At 42.2% G+C, this 13,198-nt stretch overlaps 1 protein-coding gene across 1 annotated transcript in view; it reads right to left on the reverse strand.

Annotated features, from left to right (window-relative positions):
- Window positions 1-10,931: 10,931 nt before the first annotated feature.
- Window positions 10,932-13,198, reverse strand: part of adamts10 (ADAM metallopeptidase with thrombospondin type 1 motif, 10) — a gene marked incomplete at its 5' end in the record, with an annotated part of 176,102 nt that continues 173,835 nt past the window's right edge. Inside the window, 1 exon segment of the mRNA XM_084311220.1 lies at window positions 10,932-12,380. Within this exon segment, the coding sequence (XP_084167346.1) occupies window positions 12,271-12,380 (110 nt within the window). The 3' untranslated portion in view covers window positions 10,932-12,270.

The following is a 13,198-nucleotide window of genomic DNA, read 5'->3' on the forward strand; positions in this document are numbered from 1 at the left end:
TCCTCCCGATAGGCCTTCTCGTCATTGTTAGAGATCAGCCCCACCACCGTGTCGTCCGCAAACTTCACTATGGAGTTGGAGCTAAACCTCGCCACACAGTCATGTGCGTACAGTGAATACAGTAGGGGGTTCAGAACGCAGTAGATTGAAATGAAGGTGTTCCATTTCTATTTCAACCTGATTCAATTGGATCTTTGTTTCCATATGAAGTATCATAAAATGTATCATATGAAATGTATAATTTATTAAATGTATTATAAATATATTAACATTATAGACCAATACCTCAAGTGACTTTACTTTGCAGTAACATTGAATTTGTCAACATGCTTCTCACCACTGATAATGGGCTTTGGACTGAAGACTTCATTATGTCAATGTTTCATTTTCTTTCATTTAGGACACCTCATACATTTACTGATGTAACTTCCTGACCATGCATGCTATATTTACACATGTGGTATTGCTTTCCGAGAAAGCCCTCATCTGTGTTTCTATGACAATCCATGGCAGAGCTACTACAAAGTAAATGAGAACATTCTGCATAGATATACATTTTTTACATTTCCGCTTATTTTAAGTATGTGTACATAGGTAGATATTTCCTACATGCATAAAGATATTCACATCCAGGTTTTTCTATTAGGTTAAGCAACTGTCTGACATCTAGCATGTCAAGTTTGAAAGCTCTTGGAGCTTGTATTATTAATCTACATGGGTTTATATGTCTCAACTCCCATACGACCAGGCTATATTTTGGTTGTTTTTTCCTTTGGGGGTGTATAACAATATCTATCAATTTAACAAGTTTTGCAGTAAAATATTTTTATACAAGAATCCATTTCATATATGGGAGACCTTAGAGATGAGGAAAAACATGGTTGTGTTTTGTTCTACCTCCGGTAGGGGTATCTCAAAAACTAAAGCCCTTTTTGACAGTTTGTCACAGCACTAATACACAACACAAGGCCTACACTAAAGGCTACTGTAACGTCTGCGATCACAGTCCGACTCCTCCCTGTACATCCTGTGTACGTTTTTTTTCCTACATGCTGTAGTTGCTAAAACTTAAACGCCGGAACTCGTCATAATTTCCCCCTTAAAAAAAAATAGGGATGTCCGATATTATCGGTCGATATTGGCATTAAAATGTGATATTGGAAAATATCGGTATCGGTTTTATTTTTTTACATTTCTATAACCTTTATTTACCCAGGCAAGCAAGTAAGAACAAATTCTGATTTTATTTATTGTCAAAAGTATGCATAATGTTGTGTTAATTCCACAACAAGAGATATGTTGTGAGGAATCCTGCACGCAGCCCAACGAGGGGGCGTGCCGTTTTTCGCCTTCACGCACCTGTTGGGAGTTTGCGATCAGCTCGGGAGAGTACTTGTATTGCAGACTCCCCTCCACTCCTGGTCGGGTCGTTCTTGTGGCTACCATCAACTGCCGCGTCTCCGGTGCGAGACGTCGTGCCACCCTTCACCACCTGTCGCCGTTTCCTGGAGTGGGACACCGCCGACCGCTCTCTACTACTCCACGGGAGGATCTAGTGTTCCCACTCCAGACGTCGAGCGGGCTACTTCCCAACTCCCTCTTCGTGGTCCTGGTTCCTGGGGTGAGGCTCGCCATCGCTCTCTATTACTCCACGGGAGGATGCGCGTGTTCTCACCCCAGTCCCCTGGGACCCCCTGTGTTCTGCGCTGCCCGTCGGCAGCATCCGAGGAGGAGGATTCCTTGCAGAGCAGCAGAGCCCTACTCGGTGTAGGGACGAGGATTTTTCCTGTTACTTTTTTCCCAGCCTGTTCGCCCGTTAAAGGCACAGTGCTCTTTTTGTGTTCTTGGACGTTGATGTTTTTTACCCCCTTAAAGGCTGAGTGCCGCTTTGTTGTATTGAATAAATAATGCCCTTGCTTTGGCTAACTCTGATTACCTGTCTGTGTCGTGCAATTGGGGTCGCTATACAAACCATAACATATGTAATGTTATGGTTGAGGATAAAGAGGAGGTCACCTACCTGGGCTTTATTTTAAATAACAAACTTTCTAATGAAAAAATGGCACAAAAAGTTATTACTAAGGTCAATCAAAAAACCAAATTTTTATTTAGAATTTCCTCATTCATAAATAGAAACGCTCTGAGGACCCTAGCTGGAGCCCTCATCCAATGTCACTTTGACTATGCTTGCACTTCATGGTACAGCAACATATCAAAACAAATGAAGACAAAGCTCCAGACCTCCCAAAACAAACTAGTGAGACTCCTGCACAACCTTCACTTTAGGACTCACCTAACGCCAGCCCACTTTAGCAGTCTGGGATGGCTTAGGGTTGAAGAAAGGGTACACCAGCTTAAAATGCTACTGGTTTTTAAAGTACTGAAAGAAACGGTCCCCAAGTATACCTAGTAAATTATTTTAATAAAGTAGGAGATGTCCACAAACACGCCACAAGAGGGACTAAACACGTTTCGCAATTATGCCACATCAATGTGGAACGCCCTACCCAAAGCTGTAAAGGAATGTGGATCACTACCCACTTTCAAAACCTCTCTCAAGGGACACCTACGGGAGACTGCAATTCAACACTGGCCCCTGTAAATATCCTAACCCAACCCCCTCCAATGTACAGTCATTTACCTAGTATGGTTTTGTCAATAGTTCAATGTACAATTGTGTTTGTTTGTACAGTGTCTCCTCCCCCCCTCAATGTACAGTGTTACTTGTTTATACAGTGTGCCCCCCGCCCCCCCCCCCCAACCACCTCCAATGTAAATTACCCAGTATGGTTGTCAATATCCCAATGTACCCAACCCCCCCCCCACCCAACCTCCTCCAATGTACAGTTTCTACGTCAAATGTATATACTCCCTTTTCTTGACTCCTTCTGTATCACAAACAGTACTGTATTTGCAAATCTGGTATGTCATAAATGTATAGATGTAGCAGTACTGACTATCTGTATGTCATGTATGTCATATATGTCTATATGAATTGAAAATGGGGGACCCTGATGGAAACAAGACAAACGTCTTTCTCAGGTCTGCATCCCCTTAACAATTGTATGTATTGAGCCGTACTGTATTGTACCCATTCTGCAATCTGTTAAATAAAGTTTTCATTCATTCATTCATTCCCCACGGACCTGGTCCCGCCGAGAGTCAGGACATGCATGGGGAAAGATGCATTTTTTTACTCTGCTACGGTAATGTGGAATGCCCTGCCAACATTCATAAAACTCCTGAACTCTCCTCTCGGATTTAAATCCGCCCTAAAAACATGGCTCAGCAGCAACTCAAATTGGTCTTAAAATGTTTTTTATCTCTTTTATCATAACTTGGCTTTTATTTCTTTTATCATGAGTTGCTTTTAAGGGTTTGCGGATTTTCTTTTAACATTAGTTAACTGTATGAGTTGTCAGGTTAGGCGTTTTTATACACATTTTTAGGATGTATCCTGTCTAGTGTACATGTCCATTTGTGTTTCTGTGCCTTTTTATGTTCCATGTATGGACCACAATGGAAACAAGCCTTGGCTTTATTGTGTTTTATCCATTTTTGACCAGCGTTGTTGACACTGTTATTGTCTTGTCTTTTAAAATGTTTTTTTGTCCTACGATTTGTGTCAAAATAAAGTATTCAATCAATTCAATCAATAATGTTAATTACCTGAAATGATTCTGTTTTTTGGGGGGGGGGGGAAACCCTGCATATATCGGTTGATATCAGTATCGGAAATTAAGAGTTGGACAATATTGGTATATCGGTATCGGTAAAAAAGCCAATATCGAGCATCCATATATATATATATTAGGGCTGTCCCCGACTAAGGATTTGGATAGTCGACTTTTATTGGCCGAAATTTGTCGATAGTCGACTGGAATGCAATTTCTTTTCATAAATATATATAGGCTTCTTGTCCTCCAAAAGCATGCAATTGGTCCACTGATGGATACATCTTGATATTTGTCTAGTCTAGACTCTAGTGTGTTCTTTTGATGGGTGAAATCCTCTTTCAGTGCCTCTGTGCCCATTTTCTTAGGCAGTTAGCCTTGCTGGTATGCGCACCATTAGCGTTAACCACGCTTCTAGGCCTCTTTGCTTTTGGAAAGAATGATACAAAAAAAGAAAAAATATATATATATATATATATATATATATAGAGAAAGAGAGGTTGGCAGTCGACTACGGCTCCTTTCGATCGATTAGTTGACTATTCGACTAATCGGGGTCAGCCCTAATATGATATATAAACCTAACCGTGACCTTAACCAGAGAGGAGGCTGCACACCCCAACTAACCTAATATAGAGATTAAGAAAAAAAATGTATATGTTTTTTTATTTTGTTTTCGATTTTCTAACTTTTCCCCAACAATAGTGTGGAAAACGATTCATGCATAACGGAGATGTATTGTTATTCATGCAGTTTGTTTGAGAGTGTATTTCGGTGTGTCTGTGTAGCCCACCTGGATTTGAACCTTGCTTGAGAAACCAAACATCTACCAGTCAGCCAAAGGAGAACTCCTCCCCCCACTGGCCACTGGAGATATAAGGCTTACTAGACTCCTGGCCACTGGAGATATAAGGCTTACTAGACTCCTGGCCACTGGAGATATAAGGCTTACTAGACTCCTGGCCACTGGAGATATAAGGCTTACTAGACTCCTGGCCACTGGAGATATAAGGCTTACTAGACTCCTGGCCACTGGAGATATAAGGCTTACTAGACTCCTGGCCATGTGGCTTACTAGACTTTAGGCCAAGGCAGATATTAGGCTTACTAGGCTTTAGGCCAAGGCAGATATTAGGCTTACTAGGCTTTAGGCCAAGGCAGATATTAGGCTTACTAGGCTTTAGGCCAAGGCAGATATTAGGCTTACTAGGCTTTAGGCCAAGGCAGATATTAGGCTTACTAGGCTTCAGACAGGGCTGTCCTGTCTGAATTTTTGTATTCTATTTATTATATATCTTTTTTATATATATAAAAAATGGTAATTGGAAGTTTCCCACTTTGATTCTGGCTCCTCCCAGCAGGCAGCAGCGTGTACTTGAGCAACACACCCACGCACATGCACACGCACAAACACACGTCATTCAGTCTTCATCAGCAGGTCTCTGTCAGGAAGGATACACAGAGGTGAGACAATAGTTACCCAACCACATTTTCACAACCTGATTCAGACTAAAATACATCAATTTGCTCTAAAAATAGGGAATCATTGCCCAATCGTTTCTATGACATCTGTCAGATAAATTAAATAGATAAAAATAGATGGGGACAAATGGTGATGTAGCTAATTTCCCACATTAGGGGTTGGAACAGCCGAACAGGGATGCCCAAAATATGATTAATGGGCCAATTTTTTGTATTGGACATTCATATCAGGTCAAATACATGGGCATTAGCTTCTTACATTTCATAATGTTTGTTAATATGTCTTTGCGTTGTAATAAGCAAGTTTTCTCAAAATAAAATGTCTTCAAAATGCATTAAGAAATACAAATATATCTAGAAATATATATTTTAGGTTCCTTTATATGTACACTGGAACCAATCAGAGAAGGACTGAGGTCATCACCACCATTACAATGATATGACCAATCGTCATGGCTAAAAGCAGCCCGCTCACGATAGCCTTACCACCCGCATTTCATTGTATACTTGTATGCCGTGACAAATAAAACTCTTGACTTGACTTGACTTGACATGGGTCTTACGTCAAACTGACCTAGATTATTAGAGTTTAACCTGTTTCATATGTTAATAGTACGGCTGGACTGGTATACAGAATATACCCACAATTACCTTTCTGGATATTTAAGAGTTACCCAGAAACTTACAATTTATCTACAGATACTTACCTTTTACCCTGATTAACAGTGAAATATATACAATTGTTAGATCACTGCATACTGTACACACCTCCTTAATGAATGCTAAAACACAGAGACAATATATTAATTCATCTGATAAGACAAAATATGAAATCATCTGATTGAGACTACAAAATATGAAATAATCTGATACAAAATATTTAATGAACTGACTGAGGCAAAATATTTTATGAACTGATTGAGACTAAATATTATATCATCCGATTGAGATTAAATATTAAATAATCTGATTGAGACTAAATATTAAATCATCTGATTGAGACTAAATATTGAATCATCTGATTGAGACTAAATATTAAATCATCTGATTGAGATTAAATATTAAATAATCTGATTGAGACTAAATATTGAATCATCTGATTGAGACTAAATATTGAATCGTCTGATTGAGACTAAATATTAAATCATCTGATTGAGATTAAATATTAAATAATCTGATTGAGACTAAATATTAATCATCTGATTGAGACTAAATATTGAATCATCTGATTGAGACTAAATATTGAATCGTCTGATTGAGACTAAATATTAAATCATCAGATTGGGACTAAATATTGAATCATCTGATTGAGACTAAATATTAAATAATCTGATTGAGACTAAATATTAAATCATCTGATTGAGACTAAATATTTAATCAACAGATTGAGACAAAAATTTGAATAGTCTGGTTGACACTAAATATTGAATCGTCTGATTGAGACTAAATATTAAATAATCTGATTGAGACTAAATGTTCAATTGTCAGAGAGAAAGTACACAATGCCCAATCGTTTTTATCAACAATGCGCCATATTTATTCACTTTAATATTTCCATTTCAAAAGTTGTACATGGGGAAACATGGGGGGATTTATTCTTCTATAGTATAGAACAAACATACAGTACATGTGTATTACAATTAGCATGTGAAAACAACAACAACAACAACAACAATAACAACAACAAACAATACTGTCCCTCTTGATTGCTCAGATTAAAACAGGCTGACCTATGACCTCTCAGGGTCAACCTTGACTATAAGGTCCAGGTAGATACAAACATTTCACAACAGAAATACAAAAAGAAAAAGACTAACCTTACATTTTATGACACTGAAATAAGAAATTTTTATCCTCAATTGTGATCTGGGTCAATTACAGGTGTGTAGTTGAGGTTATATGCAGGTATTTTCCAGACAAAAAACCCTAGAAATTCCAGATGTAATCTAAACTGTGCACGTTTTTGTAAGTGTAATAATGTAGTCCTTTATTTAAATATGTAATAATGTATTGGAGATCACATGGTAAAGGTAATCAGTATATATTTGACTATAGTTCATTTATTGTGTTTCTCTATCTCATACTGACTATAGGACTGTCTGACATGGACGGAAAAAAGAGGCAAAAATCTTCCTTCCCTTCTGATTAAATTCAAGGCACAACTGTAACCAATCTCACATAAAATCTCTGAACATTACATGAAAAAACAATGACAACAAACTGCAATGTAAATTATAGCACCTTTCTGAACCAAAGCACCACGAGGATAAGGGATATGATGGTGATGATGATGATGATGATTACCATAAATAGCTTTCTTGGAACCATCTACTGGAGAGCTGCTTTCTGGTGTGAACAGTGAAGGATGAGTGCAGAGAGACAAACCACAGCCAACAGGGTCTATTAGAATCCGTCTCTGGAGAGACACATGTAGCACATTATAGTATCCTACCCATCTGACAATTTCTTAAAGGGAAAATCCACCATAATTTAAAATTCTCATAAAAAAAGAAAAAAAAATTCTATAACTGTTTCAATTTGTGAATATGAACATGTTTCTCATTAACCTTCTATAGTGTGGTAGTGAAAGGATTAACCTTATATAGTGTGGTAGTGAAAGGGTTAACCTCCTGTAGGGTGGTAGTGAAAGGATTAACCTTCTGTAGTGTGGTAGTGAAAGGGTTAACCTTCTATATTGTGGTATTGAAAGGGTTAAGCTTCTGTAGTATGGTAGTGCAAGGGTTAACCTTCTATATTGTGGTATTGAAACGGTTAATTCAATGTTAATGGACCAACGCCAAAAAAGTGTCACTTGACGTCACAAGTTCAAGTCTAGTCGCTCTGATTTACAGCTCAGGGAGACAGTTGTCAGGCGTTTCGAGATATTGAGCACAATGTAAATTCAGTTTTAGGGTGGATTTTCCCTTTAACTATATATAGAGCGAGCAGAAATGTTTGAGACATCAGAGACATGATGGTACTGGACCAGTTTAACTTTCACTGAGACATCAGAGACATGATGGTACTGGACCAGTTTAACTTTCACTGAGACATCAGAGACATGATGGTACTGGACCAGTTTAACTTTCACTGAGACATCAGAGACATGATGGTACTGGACCAGTTTAACTTTCACTGGCATTTCTACTCCCAGTATCTGAAACAATAACAAGGAACTGGATGCCAGGGCTTTTTGGACAAATCAGATTTTTAAACAAAGTGAATTGTTCCTTTAAAGTACAAAACTGATCACAAGGTAGGCTAATGACACAAGGGCAACTTACATGGGCAATATTGCCCTCAGGGCAGGGGATGGTGATTGGTGACTGGCACTGAATCGCCAGAATATATATATATAATATTTTGAGGACATTTCTGCTTATTAGATAGCACATTTAAGAGTGACAGGAAACATGGGGGAGAGAGAGAATGACATGCAACAAAGGTCAAGGGTCAGATTCGAACCCGGGACGTTGTGAGTTTACATGGTTTGGTATGGGCCTTAGCTTAGGGAGCCACCAGGAAGCCCCCACAAATGTTTGGCAATATGACTAAACTCACAAAGGGTTAATGAACACATCGGGGGGCCAGATGTCTTCATTTCTCCTCCATAGACCTGTTCCCTGTTGTCAGGGGTGAGTCACAGTAGAATACTGCTTACTGTGCACAAAGTTTCCACTTGCAGTAAAGGTTATTGGTGCTGTAGTGTACGGCCGAGAGTAGCACCATGTGACACACAGTACAGTATTACACAGAGCGAGTGAGCGGCAAAGCCTTTGTCAGGGCATTTTCAGACCATCACACTGATCCAGACGGTTAAATGATACCTCTTAGGGACTTCATTCAGGTAACAAGATCCCCACAGCCAACCTGCTGCAGTGTAGAATAACACCTTACTCTGAAAATGACCAAGCGATGCCTGTGTTCCCTTACTCAGACAGAGCATCTGGTTTGTACGTGAAGTAGCACTGTAAGGGTTGTATTGTAAGAGGTGATTGTGTTGAAGAAGTATATCGAGAGCCATGGATTTAAAGAGTTTGGGCGTGGTCGCTTTTAGTGGAAGCAATGTTATCTCCACAGTCCTAACTTCTTTCCCTGCCTTCAGAATATGCCAATTTGCGGCTAATACTAGCTTATATCCACTCCAGACTAAGGCCAATGTCAAAATATACATACATTGCCATGGCTACCACAATCATACTCTATGGCAGTTGGTAAGGAACTGATTCTATGCCAGCTAGCTTCTAGAATGTTGGACGTCCTCCCACGATGCAGCGATGTTATGGATGACGTTGTTACACACTTGCACCAAATTCTTCTTAGTTCTAGAAGAGGGTCAGAAAAAAGGATCCTGACCAAACTCTTCCTATCACCGGCTCCGGAACCAACCAGTGACCGGACACAGTGGGTCCGGCAAAATGGCAAGATTATGGCAGCTTCAATGTACTGAACATACGACACAGACAGACAGACAACCATAGTTTACGTCCAGAGCTCGAGTCATAAACGTAGTTCACATCCAGAGCTTGAGTCATAACCATAGTTTTACACCCATAGCTCAAGTCAAGTCACATCAACACAGCGTAACAGACGGGTCTCCAGGCTGCACAGACTTTGTGCAAATCAAACCCTGCTATAATCACCCTGGAGCTGAAGAGCAACGAGGACATGTGGAAGATGTCAGTATGAAACAAAAAGCGTAAAGACACACTTTTCTTTTTTTAAAAGACACATGGCCCGGTAGTTGTTACCAGATAACACACAAACAAATCACTTTCATTTCATAATGTATAAGGTATTCTCTTCATGGGCAAATGTATCTGAAAAAGAAATCTACATTTCTTTTACAAAGTAGACTTTTGTATACATAAACATAACGTAATGCCTGTAAAACGCACCGGCTTCGTAATTCAGGGTAGCATTTGGGCCACAAAAAAAGACTACTAGAGCTACTCAAGTGAACAGAGTACTCAGCCAGTCCTGTGGCCATAATATTATAATGTAGTACTGTAGCACCAAAACAATACATTAGAGAGAGAGATACTAGACTACAGAGAGATGAGAGAGAGGGGAGGGCGTGTGGGTGGGGGGTCGTAGACAGGTAAGAGAGAGAAAGAGAGAGCAAGAGGGAGATCACTAGGACATTAAGAGGAAAGAATGAGAAAAAAGAACAGAAGAGGAGAAACAAACTGAGAGAGAGAGAGAGAGAGAGAGAGAGAGAGAGAGAGAGAGAGAGAGAGAGAGAGAGAGAGAGAGAGAGAGAGAGAGAGAGAGAGAGAGAGAGAGAGAGAGAGAGAGAGAAAATGCACACTGGCCCCACAGCTGCTGTTTATCAGGGGGCTCTCAGAGACAAGGATCAAAGAACATCTCTTTGCCTCTCTCTCTCCCTACTCTATCTCTTTCTCTCTCTTTCAATCTACATCTCTGTGGTGGCGTGGTATGGAAGGTACTGTAGGATCTGTCCAATGAGACAATTCTGTTTATCAACAGCCCATCTGTGCTTTTCCCCCCTCTCCTCTCCTCTCTTCTCCTCTCCTCTCCTTTCCTCTCCTCTCCTCTCCTCTCCTCTCCTCTCCTCTCCTCTCCTCTCCTCTCCTCTCCTCTCCTCTCCTCTCCTCTCCTCTCCTCTCCTCTCCTTCCATCTCCTCTCCTCTCCTCTCCTCTGTGTTGTTCTGTTCTGTAGGAACTCCCTCTGCCTCAGCTGTCTGCGAGGCAGGCCATTGACAGCAGTCTCTTCCTCCATTCCTCTCTCCCTCCCTCCCTGTGGAATGTGTGTCTCAGCTCAGGTGGTCTGGGCCCAGTAGAGTCCAGTTCTGTGTCTGATGTTTAGGCTGATGTTTGGGTTCTGGTCCAGTAGACCCAGTGGGACAGAGTAGTGTGCTGGGCCCGGGAAGGACTAGGATAGGTGTGGATCAGATACGGGCCAAAGAGTGTGAGTGTCCTGCAGTGGATCGTGGAACATGTCTTCCTAAAATACTGCATCGTGAACAAGTACTGAAGTCCTGTAGGGGCCACTCGTGCAGCAGAGCCTCTATAGCTGAGTTCTGGAGCGGTGTGGGCTCCGGTAGGTGCAGCGGGCCCTATAGCTGAGTTCTGGAGTGGTGTGGGCTCCGGTAGGTGCAGCGGGGCCCTATAGCTGAGTTCTGGAGTGGTGTGGGCTCCGGTAGGTGCAGCAGAGCCTCTATAGCTGAGTTCTGGAGTGGTGTGGGCTCCGGTAGGTGCAGCGGGCCCTATAGCTGAGTTCTGGAGTGGTGTGGGCTCCGGTAGGTGCAGCGGGGCCCTATAGCTGAGTTCTGGAGTGGTGTGGGCTCCGGTAGGTGCAGCAGAGCCTCTATAGCTGAGTTCTGGAGTGGTGTGGGCTCCGGTAGGTGCAGCGGGGCCCTATAGCTGAGTTCTGGAGTGGTGTGGGCTCCGGTAGGTGCAGCGGGGCCCTATAGCTGAGTTCTGGAGCGGTGTGGGCTCTGGTAGGTGCAGCGGGGCCCTATAGCTGAGTTCTGGAGCGGTGTGGGCTCTGGTAGGTGCAGCGGGGCCCTATAGCTGAGTTCTTGAGTGGTGTGGGCCCAGCTGTGGGTTTAAGAGTCTCTGGTTGTCAGCGTCTCTGGAAAGTTTCGCAGCACATCTGTCTGAAACGCTGCAAAGGCCACCGGTCCAAGCCCCAGGTGGATGAGAGTGCCGAGTCGATACGGTGTGTTCTGGTAGGGCCCAGGGTCCGGGTGAGTAGGGTGTGTTCTGGTAGGGCCCGGGGCCCAGGTGGGTAGGGTGTGTTCTGGTAGGGCCCAGGGTCCGGGTGAGTAGGGTGTGTTCTGGTAGGGCCCGGGGCCCAGGTGGGTAGGGTGTGTTCTGGTAGGGCCCAGGGACCGGGTGAGTAGGGTGTGTTCTGGTAGGGCGCGGGGCCCAGGTGGGTAGGGTGTGTTCTGGTAGGGTCCGGGGCCCAGGTGGGTAGGGTGTGTTCTGGTACGGCCCGGGGTCCGGTTGAGTAGGGTGTGTTCTCGTAGGGCCCGGGGCCCAGATGGGTAGGGTGTGTTCTGGTAGGGCCCGGGGCCCAGTTGGGTAGGGTGTGTTCTGGTAGGGCCCGGGGAAGAGGAGGAAGACTGGAGGTTTGTGGGTCACTGGGTCAGTGTCCCTGGCAGGTCTTGCAGCACATCTGTCTGAAGTAAGGCCGGCTGCAGAACTTGAACCTGAGCACCAGGGGGCAGTAGGCCACTGTGTTCACATCTTTACACTCTGGATGGGAAGACAAGCAACACAGTGTTAGTCATTAAGGCTGAGTCAGTGCATAACCCTTGTATACATTTATCAAGTGTAACCTTCCTCTCATGCAATTTGAATTTGTGCCGGGAAGTGCTTTAACTTTCATTTTCATAATTCTTTTTACTAAGCAAATACGAAATATTGACTGGTTAACCTCTTAACAAAATTCACGTATCGCTCCATAGCACAGTTACCAGGAATTAGCCAGGATCACTCTGAAACTATACAATATTCACCACGGTATAACACGCGAACGTATACATGAAATATTTTTTTCTTTTTCACATGTTGAACGATGGATAGTTAATGTCAAATGTGTCTCCATAGCTATAGAATATAGATATAGCCCTGCAAACACCGCAACGTGAAAATCCCTATCTCTTACAGCGGTGGCGCAGTAGGTACAAGGATAGCTAAAGCGGCTGGCGCCCAAAGTGTTAAGCCCTAGCCATACTTTCAGAAAATTTGCCTAGAAATACATACCTACTGTAAGTAAATGGAAGATTGCTCCACTTCTACAAGGTCCATTTGCATGTTGCATCTAGGGACATCTATGGATCTCAGGGAATGTATTCTCAGTGTCCCATATACATTTTTTTTTTATCTTTGACTGTGAATAACACCATGCTAACATTGGCCAGACGTGAAAAATTACAGTAAGTACAGTTACTTTTTTGTGATGTAAATTTCTCCGCCATTTTTCATCTGATTGAGCCATGTTTTTTTCTAGACGTTCACAGAAAGGTAAAGAAACTAACTACGTTCTATTTTATGGCAATAATGTTCAGCTT

Source organism: Notolepis coatsorum (assembly GCF_963971535.1).
Source record: "Notolepis coatsorum genome assembly, chromosome: 3".
In the NCBI taxonomy this organism is placed as follows: domain Eukaryota; kingdom Metazoa; phylum Chordata; class Actinopteri; order Aulopiformes; family Paralepididae; genus Notolepis; species Notolepis coatsorum.